The 15,447-nt window shown below is 26.2% G+C and overlaps 2 protein-coding genes across 2 annotated transcripts; both read left to right on the top strand.

The window, feature by feature from the left end:
* Positions 1–442: 442 nt before the first annotated feature.
* LOC113550184 (alpha,alpha-trehalose-phosphate synthase [UDP-forming]-like) lies at positions 443–13,603 on the top strand. Its single transcript, XM_026951886.1, has 10 exons — positions 443–632; positions 10,384–10,537; positions 10,623–10,748; positions 10,812–10,955; positions 11,399–11,516; positions 11,586–12,474; positions 12,551–12,740; positions 12,809–12,946; positions 13,006–13,299; positions 13,364–13,603. The coding sequence occupies exons 1-10, from the start codon at positions 532–534 to the stop codon at positions 13,601–13,603; spliced, it is 2,394 nt and encodes a 797-aa protein (XP_026807687.1). The 5' UTR covers positions 443–531.
* Positions 649–1,636, top strand: LOC113550185 (translation initiation factor IF-3, mitochondrial). The gene has a single exon (XM_026951887.1). It carries the CDS (start codon positions 951–953, stop codon positions 1,578–1,580), a length of 630 nt encoding a protein of 209 aa, XP_026807688.1. The 5' UTR covers positions 649–950; the 3' UTR covers positions 1,581–1,636.
* Positions 13,604–15,447: the final 1,844 nt, after the last annotated feature.

The raw sequence follows: 15,447 nt of genomic DNA, 5'->3' as shown, positions 1-15,447 counted from the left end.
ACGCCGTCAGCTGATCGCCGTTCAACCCGTGTACAACGAATTGTGGTGGATGTATATATATATATCGACACCGAGCGCGGCCGACGAACCACGGACGCCCACACACACGCTCCGAGCGAATGCGCGTCTTCACTTCTACCTCTACCGCAGTACCGCCGCGTCTGGTCGCAGGTATTACCCTCCGGTTCCATCCCCGCCACCGAGGCAATACCATGTCTTCGGGCCGTGATTCGTGACGTCGTACGCACGTCTTCGGCTCTCTCCGACGATGATCGACGACGACGTCGACGAGTGACGACTGTCGGTTTGCACGATTGCACGGGGAGCAGTAGGAATAACGGCGATCATCCATTACCCAAGTCCCAAATAATAATAATAACAAAAACACTGATCACTAGATCGGTCGACAGTCGCTCAGTGCAGTGTCTTAGCGTTGCGTGAGGGCGAGTCGTCGTTTTTTCTTTAATCGTCACTATAATATTAAATAGTGTATTTCGTTTCTGCGTCCAATACCGCTCAAACATCACCACCATGTCTACACACGCTTCTGGCAAGCTCATCATAGTGTCTAACAGGCTTCCGTTCGTTCTCAAAAAAAACGAACAGACGAAAAAATGGGAAAGAAAAGCCAGGTATGATTGGGTTTAAGTACTATTTTAGAAATCATAAAAATATTTACCCGCTACGGATAGTACCGTTTGTTTTATCTCAATTTTTGTTAAGCGACCACAAAAATGATAAGAACCTTGTGTGTATGCCATTGAGTAAATACTCCTCTATGGCGCGAGTGTTATCAACATTGACAATATTTATCATATCGTTACCCGCTGTGTGCAGCTCATCGCACTCGCGTCTCGCATTCATGTATTTTAACTATTTTTAAGACTACGCGCTGGATCACGTTTCTTATTTCGTTTTAAATTTTTTCATTTTGTTTCCAATATTTGACGATGCTTAAGAGATTTACAGCGAGCGCGCTATATGCGATTCGCCTGCCGATTAACTGGCAACCGACGTCAAACGTTTGTGTTTGTCGGACTTTGGAATTCAAGAAAAATAGATTGGAGATTGACAACGAAGAACCTCAAAAAAAGATTAGACCCAAAACGGTGCCGCAACCAAAAATTACATTGTTGGGATTAGAAAAGGATGTATCTGTAGTAACAATGGATGTAGCATCCAAGATGTGTGAAAGACGAGGCCTGAAATTGGTAAAAATTATTGATATTGACACTAAAACACAGCGACCTGTATACCAAATGATGACAGCCAATCAGTTCCTCAAAGAGGATCATAAAAATCATCAAAATAAGGATGAGAAAAATCATAATCAACTCAAAAAGGAGAAAACAGTACTGATAAATTGTCGTATTGGCCAAAGTGATTTAGAATCAAAAGTAAATAATATTCATAAATGGCTATCTAAAATGCATGAAGTAAGAATGACAATCACTGGTGATACAGCTAATGAAGTTGCTGATGAACTCATCAAAATGACTCAAGACTATTCAAGAGTTGTTCAAAGACGACAAAAAGGAGATACTGTCAAGTTTCAATTATTACCTCCAAAAATATCTTAATTCTTAATGTTTTAGTTATATGTGCCTATTTTTAAATAATATATATTTTTTTTTAATTTGAGATTACTTTTAAATTAATTTTAATTGTTATATTTAGATTATAATTGTATATAAATAAAAACTATTTTACATAATATTATTTTTATAATTTTTATAATGTTTATGGTATAGTTCCTAAACTAAGGCAAGTATTTTTTGGCTCAATATGTTGGATGATTTTCAAATATGCAGAATAAAAAAAATCAGGAATGACTTGCCAAATAAACAAAACGTCTTATGGTACAGTTTATTTATATGGAAATAGAGTAGGTTGCTAAACATATTTTATCATTGTTTATTATATTTTGGATATGCAATTAAAAATATGACAAAGAAAACTAATGATCTAATTAAACATTTAAATTATATTATTAGATAATCGATATGTCTTAAATCTGTTTTTTTAGTTAAGATTAATTTTAGACTGAAATGCTTAATTATAGGTACCTCACCAGTTAATAATCAACTTATAAATATTATTACAAGTACCTAGATACATTATGTAAGTTGAGTACAATAATAATTATTATTAAATTTAATAAGAAATAGCTACTATTTATTATGTTAATAATTATAGCTTATTTTGAATAAGTTATTTATAGAATAAGTATTAAATTGTATATGTTGATATACAATTGAAGTGATAAATAAGTTACTAAAAACAGTTAAAAATTAAAAAAATGTTATTATCATTAATAAAAATAAAATATGGTTGTGAATTATTTATATACATATATTGGTTAAATAATAATTAACAATATAACTTACTTAATTTTGTTTGTGTAAAGGTTAAAACCGGTTCATTAATTTAAATTCTAAAAATACATTAAATTTAGTCTTTGAATCAAAAGTAATATAATGTTTTTTTTTTTTTATATATATAACTGAATGTTAATAAAAATTAACAAAATTAAGTTAAACATTTAAAATACCAATTTTCACTCATTTTATTTTATAAAAATCAATATTTAGGTACTTAGACTTGCAGACTAGATGAAATAAATAATACACAACATGGATGGCTTATTGGCTTTAGAGTTTTTATGTTTATTAATATAATATCAATACATAGTTTTTATAAAATTTCATGAGAATTACAATTTTAACTCAGAAATCACCTATAAGTGATGGTATATTATTTTATAGTTATGATTAGAATGTAATGCCAGGGGGATTCTTATAAATAATATAAATAATCATAAACTCATAATGGTCATTACTTCAAAAAGTATTTTCTTTTTAACAATATTTCATTTTACAAAATCAAATACAAAAGAAGATATTTTAACAAACAATTATTTTTACTAGTTATTAAATTTTAATTTTTTAAATTACAACTAAAAAAATTTCAAACAGATAATTAATTCATTAGTTCATAATTCAATTTTTAAACATTATTCATCAATGATTTTAGGAAAGTATAAATTTGATGTATAATATTTCAGGAAAAACTGATAATTTTTGAAATAGTGAATCTTAAAAAGCTAATCAATTTATAGGAGGAATTCTGATACAATTGATTAAATGTTTTATATACATTTAACTATATATTTTTTTATAAATTATAATTATAAAACGAATGTACATTTTTTATTAGGTTGGTACAAAATTTTTACGAAATTGAGACTTTTATTGACATTGAAATTGAACAGTACAAAGCTTCGTGAGTTTTCATAGGACAAACAAAAGATGTTATTTAATTAGTACTTGTGTGATTAAATGTAATATATAACATATCATGCATGATGTTTGTATGTATGTTATCAATTTTATTATTTTTGAAAAAAATATAATTTTTAGACTGTAATACTATAAATTAATATTTATCAATAGTTTGACTTCCATTTAAATATTTACGCCGCCTTATTAATTATTTATCCATGGCACTTTGCATGCCTTGACTGAATGCAAGATATTCATAATTGGCCATTGTTTTTTATTTTATAAAAATTTACTATTTTATCTGAATGATGTTTATATAATAACTTGAATGCTATTGTATATATTAGGCATTACTACGTTAGAAATGAGATTAAAATGTATACTATGTTAATTGTAGTTAAAATTATTTACATTGTTCATAATATAACATCTTTTAATTACTTTATAGTTATTAGTATTATTAGTTTTTACTATTGCTAAAACGGTATACGAATTAAATAGTAAATACGTTACTATTAGTTATTATATAGAGTATAGACGTAACTTACTATGCTATTTTACAAAACTTTACAAAAAAATAAAACAGTGAAGTCACTGTTGATAAGTAGGTTTTTAGTGTAGGTACCTAGGTACTTCGTCATTGAGATGGCCAGGGTAATTGTTACGTTAAATTTGAATTTCAGTAATGAATGATTTCAAACAAAAAAACCACGGTTTTAGAATAAGAATAAGAAATTAATTTTGCTATTAGTAATACGATTACGATAAATAATTTTATCCTAAAACTACATAAATGACCTTACCTAATGTATAATATCAATAAATATTATATTCAATATGATTAATGTTATTGAGTATTAACTTTTAAATTAACACCGACAAACTATAATGGTGTAAATATAAGTTCTTTTAGTATTTATAAATTAAAATTAGTCTAAATATTTTTAAAATTGCATCGTGTATATAAAATATTAATATGCGGAATGCTGTAATATCTACGATTAATATTATTTATTTTTCGTTTAAATATACGATTTCATCAAAATATGTACTTCAAATATTTGTAAAAAAAAGACACGCCTTTTTTTACCAAAAGCATTTTTTTTTCGAACAAATATAGAAAAAATTTGATTAAAATTTGAATTGCCTGAATGTTGTAAAAAACAAAACAAAAAATAATTATGTCTTAAAAATGCTAATATAAATTTGGTGATAATTTTAAATCTTGTTATTTTCAATTATTCTTTTTTAAATTATTAAAGAAAAAATATTGATAAAACTGGTATTCCGTAAATCTTCTCGTTTTCACGTAATATTTATTTTTATTTTTTAAACTAAGAAAAACCTTTGAATATTTTTCTTTTGAACACTCCTCATCCATAAAAAAAAAAAAAAGTAAATCATCTTTTAGATTCTAGATCAGCATTCCCTAGTATTTTGAATAGACTAAATATTAATTTTGAAAATTACTTGCGGGCCAATTAAAATTTATAATTTAAATTTGCACATGCAATACTGAACTAAAAAAAATAATTTTTTTTGCTTTATATATTTATATAATAATAAATTCTTTACCTTATCCGAGACGTTTATAATATTATTCGCGAAGATTCAAACTTCTAATTCCTATATTATTCTACTTTCTACTATGATTTTATCAATTCTCAGTATTACATACATGTTATGTTATACAGATATAAAAGCTAATTAAAATTTACGTAAATCAATGTCTTTCAATGTAAATATGTGTTTCGTGTACTCTCAATCTCATTGAAAAAATTCAATTTAATTGTTCATTATTATGACGTAATGACCGATGAATGATGCTAATGATGGTGAATAACAGTTATAATTTAATACACGTGTAAGGGCTGAGTCGCTGAGGCGTGGCCGCGTGGGGTTCAATTTTTTTGGTTTTTATATATTTATAATAATATATCAAAATTAAACTATTTAAACATTTAGAGATAAGATAAACATTAAAATAAATGACCTATATGTTATTGGTAGGTACGTTATATTGCTGTTTTAAGTGTTTCACTAGTTGGGTAATTATTAATTTATATCATTGTTAACTGTTATTCAAAGATAAACAGTATGTATCTTATGTTTAAATAAATAATTTTTTATCAAAACTATGATAAAATAATTTTTATGGTTAATGGTTTTATTTAATGTTGTTATTTAACATCAGAATATTTCATATTTACAATTTTTATTTTTTTTATTTTTTTTTTAGTAGTCACTATTATTTGTTAAAATTAATAGGTTGGTATACTTATTCATTATTGTACATATATTCTAAGCTGTTATATTGCATATTATTATAATTAATTTGAAAAAATATATATACCTACATCATGCATAAGATGAGGAAAAAATTATAATTACTAACCAGACCTTTTTATTCTTAAGTTATTTTTGTTTTTGAAATTTTTTTTATCATATTATAGATTTCAGATAGGATATTAATGTATCTTCCCAAAACCCGCCACAAAAAAAAAAAGAGTATTTTTCATTCACTATTTTATATTCTGGTCTATTTAGCTAGAACTTAGTTAAAGAGGGAGCAGAGAAAATACAGTTGAAAGTAGGTATTTAAAAAGGAATACAATTTTACAATAATACAATCATATATTTATACTATTGTCTATTATAAATCACTGGATTTTGAAAAACGATTCTATATCAACTTATCTGAGCGAGTCAGACTTGACTGTAATAGGTATATATCAAGTTGAGATATTGCAATTTGCAAGATGTATTAAAATACTTGTGCAATGTGACCCATTTTAATAGAGTATAAGCAGATAGTAATAATATTGGTATTTGTAGTACCTACCTACTTTGTAACTTTATTTTGATGTGTAATAAAGCTCATCCAAAGCCTTAGAGAAGTTGCTATGTTTTTTCAAAAATGAAATTGGGATGTAGGTAGATGGCTGTTTTAATTTTATTTTTTTTAAATAATGAGCTTTGAAAAAGATTCTCGTGTAGATTTATATTGATTTTCGACAATATTTTGAATTAGCTATTGTATTACCCGTTTGGGATTTGGTTTGAGTGTTCTTGAATTAATGGATACTATAGTTGCTCGATTTGATTATCACTTTACTTTGATAAGTATTAATGTATTATACCTACTGTTGTTTCATTACCATTTATATACATGTGACAATATTAGCGACAAGCGTATTATGTTGTATATTTGTTGTTTGGAGGATATCGACTGCAGTAGTTACCTAATCCGTTGTAAGGTCTGTAGACGATAAACCGCTTCTTTAATCCTTATGTTCAACTACTATAATTTATATATTTTATTTATTTATTTATATTGTATTATTGTATTCGAAAGGTTCGATGACATACAATATATATAATACATGTTGACATTATATTGCATAAACGGTAGATAAACATGAACTATCCTGCAAGCAGCAGTGCTTAAAATTTCTTAAATGTTGTGCTATACTTTAAAATAACAAAAACTAAATGGTGTTGTCATTACGGTTAAAAATTGAAATGCAATTGGTAATAAAACATGGTAATAAAACAACCCATTGTTTTAAACTGTATTATAGTAGTTGTGTATTAGCCACTAGGTATGTAGTTATTAGACATTAGTTGTATATTATGTATATTATAATGGTATTTTGTCCGTTTATTAAACTAAAATTAATGTCTAATATTGTTTAATGTTATTTATAGATGCTCCCGAAGGACGGCGGGAAATAGTTTTGTTATGGTACATTTTTAAAAATTATCATAGATCTACACAGTAGATTCTACAGGATGTAGACTAATAAATATAAATGTAATAATTGTTCTTTATGATGCCGGCTGAAGGGGTTGTTCACTCGTTATGTCTTAAAAAATTGATGTGTATAATGTTTCTAGGAATTTAGAAATTATAGAAATTAGAAAGTGCGAAATTCTCGATTGTATTATTTATCTGTAAATTTAATCAATTTATGTTGTGCGCTTATGGTTTATTCGGTTTTTTTAATATTATAGACACAGTAAGTCAGTAATGACTTGTCATACATTTATTATGAGTTTCAATTAAAATTTAAAAAAAAAATTTATCGGATCTTCGGAGGTATGTTTGTATTTGGTGGAATATTTCGGTATGATTCTTAAATTAAATATCGCTGGACGGTGGGTTTTAATTTTTAAGAACCTAATAATTTATTTTTATGCCGAATTAATGATGTAGTAATACAACATACTGATATTCTTCGTAGCCGCTAGGTTACTTAGGCCTAAGTAGGTATACTTTTTTCTTTTTCCGAGAAGTCATAAAAAAAAAGGATACATATTTTATTGAAATAATAGTAATAAAAAGGCATTATTTGTATTCCTGTGTTATATTACATACATTTTTAATGACATTGAGATATATTATGATTTTTGTAAAGAAGAAAAATATAATATTATACAAGTTTTAGACAGTAAATACTAAAAATATGTGTGTTTTCGATAGTTTAATTTCCAATGAAATATTCACACGCATATAATACATGTGAATAGATTAATATTTTTCATTCAATTATTCACATGAGGTATACACCTGACCTTATTAATTATCCATGGCACTTGGCATGCCTCGGCTAAATGATAGACACTTATTATTTACCACGGTTTTTAAAGAAAATACTTTATTTGCGAAAATATTTATGTAGCGATTCTTTTAACATGAATCAGTCTTGTTTTAAAAACTTGTAAAACCACATACTTACCTATGTTGTGTATTTTTAATAATAGTTAATTATATTAACTACAGTGTGTACCTCCTTTCTAATATTTAGTTATTTAATAAAATAAATTATAAATCGATAATTTGATAATAAATGTACCTATGTTAAATGTATTCAAATATTTTCAGAAACATACTTTTAAGGATTTATAATTAAAATTTTAAGTTATGAAGTTGTAAGTTTGAAATTTAAAAAAATAATACTGTTTTAATAAATAATTAATATTTACTACCCATCTTGTATAATTTAAATAGTTTTTATTTTAGTAGTAGAAAAGTATTGTTTTTGTATTAACCCATCATTTTTGTATTTATCATTGGAATTTAGCAAAAACTGTGTTTTTTATGTCATAATGACCTAAATTTTAAGTTTTCGGCGGCTTGACTTATAAAATATATTTTAAGAGATGCTGTTGATTTTTTATGTATTAATTACTAGGGTTTTAAAACTATTATTTTAATTATTCTGTTTTAAATTATTAGTAAGTTATTATGTTATAATATAAATATCATTAGTTGGGTAATGTGTAATCATCATTAATTATTATTATTCAGAGATAAATAAATTATTATGCTTAATAAAATAATAATTTTTTTTTTTTAATTAGATTAACAAATAATTTTAGTAGTCAGCAATAGTATCACAGAATGACAGGATGTATAAATTAAAACTTACTAGATAATAAGTAAATATTCTAGGCTCTAATAGATATATTATGGACTATAGACAGTATAGTCTACTACTAATAATGACTATTCACTATAGTCTATAGTATACTGTCTATTTGCGCAACGACAACTTTCTTAGTTTAGTAGTAGTATGCTTATACTTGTATTTGTTTTACTAATATTGCTTATATTGAAATATAGATTTAAAAACATTAAGTTATAAGTAATTTAAATTAGGATGGAGTTAGTAGTGGTCAAAGGCCATCTGAGTCTGTAAGGTTCTCAAAAATTGTGCATACCCCAAAATAGTGTTTAAATGTGCTTATGATATTATCTAGTGCCCCACAATAGGTATACTGTTATAAGAATATGTTTATAATCAGGGAAATTATTTTTTATTTATATATGTTTGAATTTTAAATTAATAATGTATGCAATATGCAAATAAAAACTGAGAAGACATGTTACAAATGCAATTTTTTGAAAATAATTGTTTTATGATTAAGGTAGATACAATAACTAAAAAGTGGCATTTAATGAATGTTTTTGATGCTTCAAAAATCAAAAGATTTTTTTAAAATTTTGTATGGGTGATCGTGATTTTATTTTTAGTGTTACCATAAAATGAAACATTGTGTATGAAACTGTATGTAATATTACATTATGTTTAAATAAAAATTACAATATAATTTCAGTCCTATTGACTGAATTAGGTAATACTAAAAAAATTAGTTGTTTTTATTTTTAGAGTATATGTAAATCAATTTTTGTTTTTGTTGCACAAATTAAATTAGTATACATGATTTTAATACTGTTAAATAATATGTAGCCATGTAGGTATGTTATTTATTGAACCAATTATTAATATATATATTTATGTATAGTGGCACTATTATTGTATAGTTAATTGTGAAATAATTCTAAAGAAAATGGCTATTGTATTTTGTATTTGTATAATAATTTAAAATATATTAAGGAATGTCAATCATGCTTAATCTTCTATATTCTATTCAGTACCTAATAAATAAGTTAATAGTACTTAAATAAACATAATATTACAAACTATCTATATGGTAAACACATCTCAATCATGCATAATAAATATTGACTGCAATATAAATTTTATTGAAATACCATCTTTTTTAAATTGTTGATAGATTAAATAACAAATTTTATGATTATATAGTGACACCTTATTACCTTAACATAAATTATAATTAATAATTAAGTGCAAAATATAAGTTTTACGTTTTAAAGAAAATATGGACAAAATACATTATATATTATAAATATTCAAGGGTATTATCATAACAATGTTATGACTGAAACAAAATTTGTTATTTGAATGTTAAAACTCCTTTACTCAATTATGTTATACTTTATTATTGTCATTACTATACATTTTAATTTAACGTTCAAATGAAATTGAAATAAATATACTACTATTGCACGTTTGATTATTAATATATTTACAATATAACATAATGTTCCATTGAAAGACAAATAAATCATATTAATAAGCATCAACTGTATTCTGTGATTGTAATCATTTAAAAATGGGTCTAATAAATTATAAACCAATGCACGTTAACATTTTTATTTTGAATTTATTAAAAAATGTCAAGTTAAATAATATATTTTATAATTGTGTATAATGTTTAAATGTACTTATTTCAGTGCTGGCGGTTTAGTTACTGCTGTAGCTCCTGTAGTAGTCCAAGGAAATGGATTATGGATAGGATGGGCTGGTGTTCACTTAGAAGAAGGTGAAAAAATACCAGAATCAGATCCAAATGATACAACACCTACTGCTGGATTACGTTCTGATAAAGTCAGTTGTTTATTTTAATAAGAAATTAACAAAATATTATTCATTTAAACTATATTTATTTTTTAATATACAATGTACCTCATAGGTTATTCCTGTTGATTTTGATCCTCAAACATTTGACAGCTATTACAATGGTTGTTGTAATGGAACATTTTGGCCTCTATTTCATTCGATGCCTGATAGAGCACAATTTTCTGCAGACTCTTGGAAAGTAATAATAGATGCTAAAAAAAAAAAATATTATAATGAAACTAATCCAATATTTTTGTTCTAGTCATACTGTGCAGTCAATAAAGAATTTGCATCAAAAACAGTAGGTGCCTTAGAAAATTTATCAAGAGAAGATACAGATTCTGGAACACCTCTTGTTTGGTTACATGATTATCATCTTATGTTAGCAGCTAATAGCATTAGAAATGTAAAATGTTACTTTAATCAATATACATATATAAATAGCTTTAAGTCAAAAGAATGTATTTTTAAATATTAGTACAACCAATTTAATTTTTACTTCTTTATTTCTGAAATAAAATTAATTTATCTAAATATAAATGAGTTAATATTTAGAATATAATTTTCATATAAATGTCCAACTGATTTAGTCTAGTAAAAAATTGAAAATTATGTTCAAAGCATAAACACATTTATACTTAGATAAATTATTTTTATAATAGAAAATATACATTTACTATTAATAAAAATATTATATTAATAAGTTTAAGAAAAAAATTATTTACCATTCATAATCTAAATGTCACAATAAAAATGTGCATACTCTTGACAATTTATTTATAGTATAAAATATTTTTAAGCATTTTAACGTTAAATTGTATATTATAATTAAATAAATTATTATTTTAGGCAGCAGATGAAAAAAATTTGAAATTTAAACTAGGATTTTTCCTTCATATACCATTCCCTCCGTGGGATATTTTTAGGTTGTTTCCATGGGCTGATGAAATTCTTCAAGGAATGTTAGGTATGTACTTATGTAATAATAATTAATTGATTTGTTATAGTTTGTACTAAAGTTTTCTTTAATTTCAAGGTTGTGATATGGTTGGTTTTCATATTGAAGACTATTGTTTAAATTTTGTGGATTGCTGTCAAAGAAGATTAGGTTGCCGTGTAGATAGAAAAAATTTACTTGTTGAACATGGTGGTCGCACAGTACGTATTCGTCCATTGCCAATTGGTATTCCATTTGATCGATTTGTAGAAATGGCAGAGCAAGCGCCCACAGTAATAAGTACATCATTACAATTGGTACTTGGTGTAGATCGATTGGATTACACTAAAGGATTAGTTCATAGACTTAAAGCTTTTGAATTACTATTGGAGCGATATCCACAACATAAGGGTAAAGTAGCACTTATGCAAATTGCTGTACCATCACGAACAGATGTTAAGGAATATCAGGACCTTAAAGAGGAAATGGACCAGCTAGTTGGACGAATAAATGGACGTTTCACCACTCCTAATTGGTCACCAATTAGATATATTTATGGATGTGTCAGCCAAAATGATTTGGCAGCTTTCTATCGTGACTCAGCTGTAGCTATGGTTACACCACTTCGAGATGGCATGAATTTAGTTGCCAAAGAGTTTGTTGCTTGTCAAATTAAGGAACCACCTGGTGTTCTTATTGTATCACCGTTTGCTGGTGCTGGTGAAATGATGCACGAAGCTTTAATTTGTAATCCATATGAATTAGTTGAAGCAGCCGATACTTTACATAGAGCATTAACCATGCCTGAAGATGAAAGAATGTTAAGAATGAGATGTTTGAGACGTAGAGAAAAAATACATGATGTTGATTATTGGATGCGATCTTTCCTTAAAGCAATGGGAACTCTAATATTTGAAGATGGAGATGATGTTTTACCAACTACTATGCAACCAGTCACTTTACAGGACTTTGATGATTATTTGTCTAAGTAAACAGTGACTTTTTATTATTATACATTATATATTTTATTTATTACTTACTTTATTTAATAATTTTTATTATAGATATATTGGTAACACAAACAAACTTGCATTATTATTAGATTATGATGGTACATTGGCTCCATTAGCTCCTCATCCAGACCTTGCTATATTACCTTTAGAAACTAAAAGTGTTTTAGAAAGGTTGGCTAATATGTCTGATGTATACATATCGATTATTTCTGGCAGAAATGTTCATAATGTTAAAGACATGGTTTGTTATTAACTGTTAACTGATATGTACTCCAAACAAATGGTTAAAATTGTTTTTATTAACATTAGGTTGGAATTGAAGGTTTGACTTATGCTGGTAATCATGGACTGGAAATTCTTCATCCAGATGGAAGTAGATTTGTGCATCCAATGCCTAAAGAATATGAAGATAAAGTTGGTGATCTGTTAAAAGTGCTCCAAGAACAAGTAACTATCAAGTGGTCATTAATTAAGTTATATTCAGACTTATTTGTTTTTATTTTTAGGTTTGCAAAGATGGCGCATGGGTAGAAAATAAAGGTACTTTATTGACATATCATTACCGTGAAGTGCCTGTAAATTCTCGACTTGAACTAGCTGCTACAGCACAGCGTCTCATCGAAGAAGCTGGATTTAAAGCAGGTCAAGCTCACTGTGCAATTGAAGCCAAACCTCCAGTACAATGGAATAAAGGGCGTGCATCTTTGTATATTTTACGCACAGCTTTTGGTTTGGATTGGAGTGAACGCATACGCATTATTTATGCCGGAGATGATGTAACTGATGAAGATGCAATGCAGGTAATTTATATTCATCTTAAAATAAATAATATATTAGTTTAATTTTATTTATATTATTTGAAAGGCATTGAAAGGTATGGCAGCAACTTTTAGAGTAGCCCAGTCTCAAATTGTAAAAACTTCTGCTGAACGCCGTTTGCCTAGCACAGATTCTGTGTTGACTATGTTGAAGTGGGTCGAAAGACATTTTGGCAAACGATTACCTCGAGCTGATAGTGTTGGTAATTTAAGCAATAATCTACAAATGTCATTAGGAACAATGCAAATGGAGCTCAGTATGCCAGAAGAAAAGTCTCCACACTAATAATCATTACTAATAAATATTAGTGTCCTGAAATCCAAAGTTAGTCTTTACTCATTATTCACAGTGTGCTAGAAAAAAAAGTATTTTATATTGTGGTTGAATCAACCAATTTATGTAATTGAAGAAGTAAATGTTTTATTTTTATACATGTATAAATAAATTATATTCATGTTTATAGAACATAATGCCACAATCATGAACAAATAAATTATTTTATAAGTCAATTAGAAATTAATGAAATAAGTAATAATGTTGAATTAAAAAATATAATTAAATAAATGATACAACAAAAAGAACAAATCAAAACAAATACTAACAGGTCTTCTACATTCCTTAAATATTTTAACTATTCAGTTTCTTATAATTTAATCAACATACCTACAATATAATTATTTATATATTAATATAATAGTATATATTTACTCAAATAAAAATGCATTCAGTAGTTAATGATAAAACAATAAATGTATCATTTGTATTATCAATATTGTACTTATAAATATTTTAAGTTATTTTGTAATCCTAGTCAATTGAAAGATTGAAAAAGTGGAACAATTTATGGTACTTCATGAAAAGCAAAAAAAACTTATATAGTAAAGGCGAAATATCAAAATTAAACACAAAGTAATTTATTAAAAGTGAAAAACTAAAATTTAAAAAAATGTTACAACTTTTTACCATCAAAACATTGTGCCATAATCTAAAATTATATTTGTAATTGGGTAATTTTTGTGTAAAACCTTTTTGTTATACCTATGCCAGGTTGTACGAATATCACTAAATATTTAATGAATAAGTAGTGCGCTAATGGTCCCTTAAATTTGATTTAGTGTTGATCAATATGTTTTTATGCAACCCGGCAATATTATTTTAATTGTTAAATCATGTTTTTACTTTTAATGGCGTTTCATAAATGTTTTATTTTATACTTAATTATTTAGTTATTTAAGATAAACAACATTTAGTGTATTGTTTATTATAATATATTTTCAGTTAAACAATTATGCGTTTTATTTTATTCTGAATGTTGCACTGTGTTATTTTTATTTATTTATTGTATACATTTTGTTGTTACGTAGTAATATATACTTATGATCATTTAGTTAAACTATAATAGTTTATTAGTTACACTTTTTACTAAAATAATATGCAAAGTGCGTTAAAAATCTTATATTTGTTATTAATTGAATGTGTTTTCACATAGCGATCAGTCATTAAATAAAACATACATATTATTTATAGAACATACCAATAATTGTAAATAGATACCAATTAAAAAAATTGTAATTTTAGATCATCTATTTATACTACATTTTTTTAAAGCAATCCTTACAGTAATCTCAGTTAGAAATGTATGATGAATGCAGTTTCATTTTTCTCTACTTAGTAATAATAATTTAAATCACATTATGTTTTTTATTTTTTTTTTTATAATCATCTGAATCGTCTATGAGTAATAATAATGGTGGTCCGCATAGTCGGATATTGAAGAGCTTAAGTGTTAACAAAATTTTTTATAGCCTCTCCACTAGAAGGTTTAGTAAACCATAAATGTATAAAACATTAAAATAAATACAACATAATTTATTTATTTACATTAATATATTATAACATGTTTGGGGGAGGTTGATTAGTTACATGAAATTTAAGGCTTGCTTTATTTTGACAATAGGTTAAACCCCAACATATTTTACCAAATATCTGTCAATGGTGGTCAGACATTAAATTATTTTATTTTTTCATGCAGTGGTGGTGATCAATGTATATTACAATAATAGGCATGAACCGAATATAAAAAAATAATAAGTAACTTTATAAAACAGATAGGTATTAAGCTTAAACAG

Source organism: Rhopalosiphum maidis, chromosome 4, assembly GCF_003676215.2.
Source record: "Rhopalosiphum maidis isolate BTI-1 chromosome 4, ASM367621v3, whole genome shotgun sequence".
Taxonomy (NCBI): Eukaryota; Metazoa; Arthropoda; class Insecta; order Hemiptera; family Aphididae; genus Rhopalosiphum; species Rhopalosiphum maidis.
Note: the sequence above shows the minus strand (reverse complement) of the source record. Positions and strands in the feature narration are given on the sequence as shown.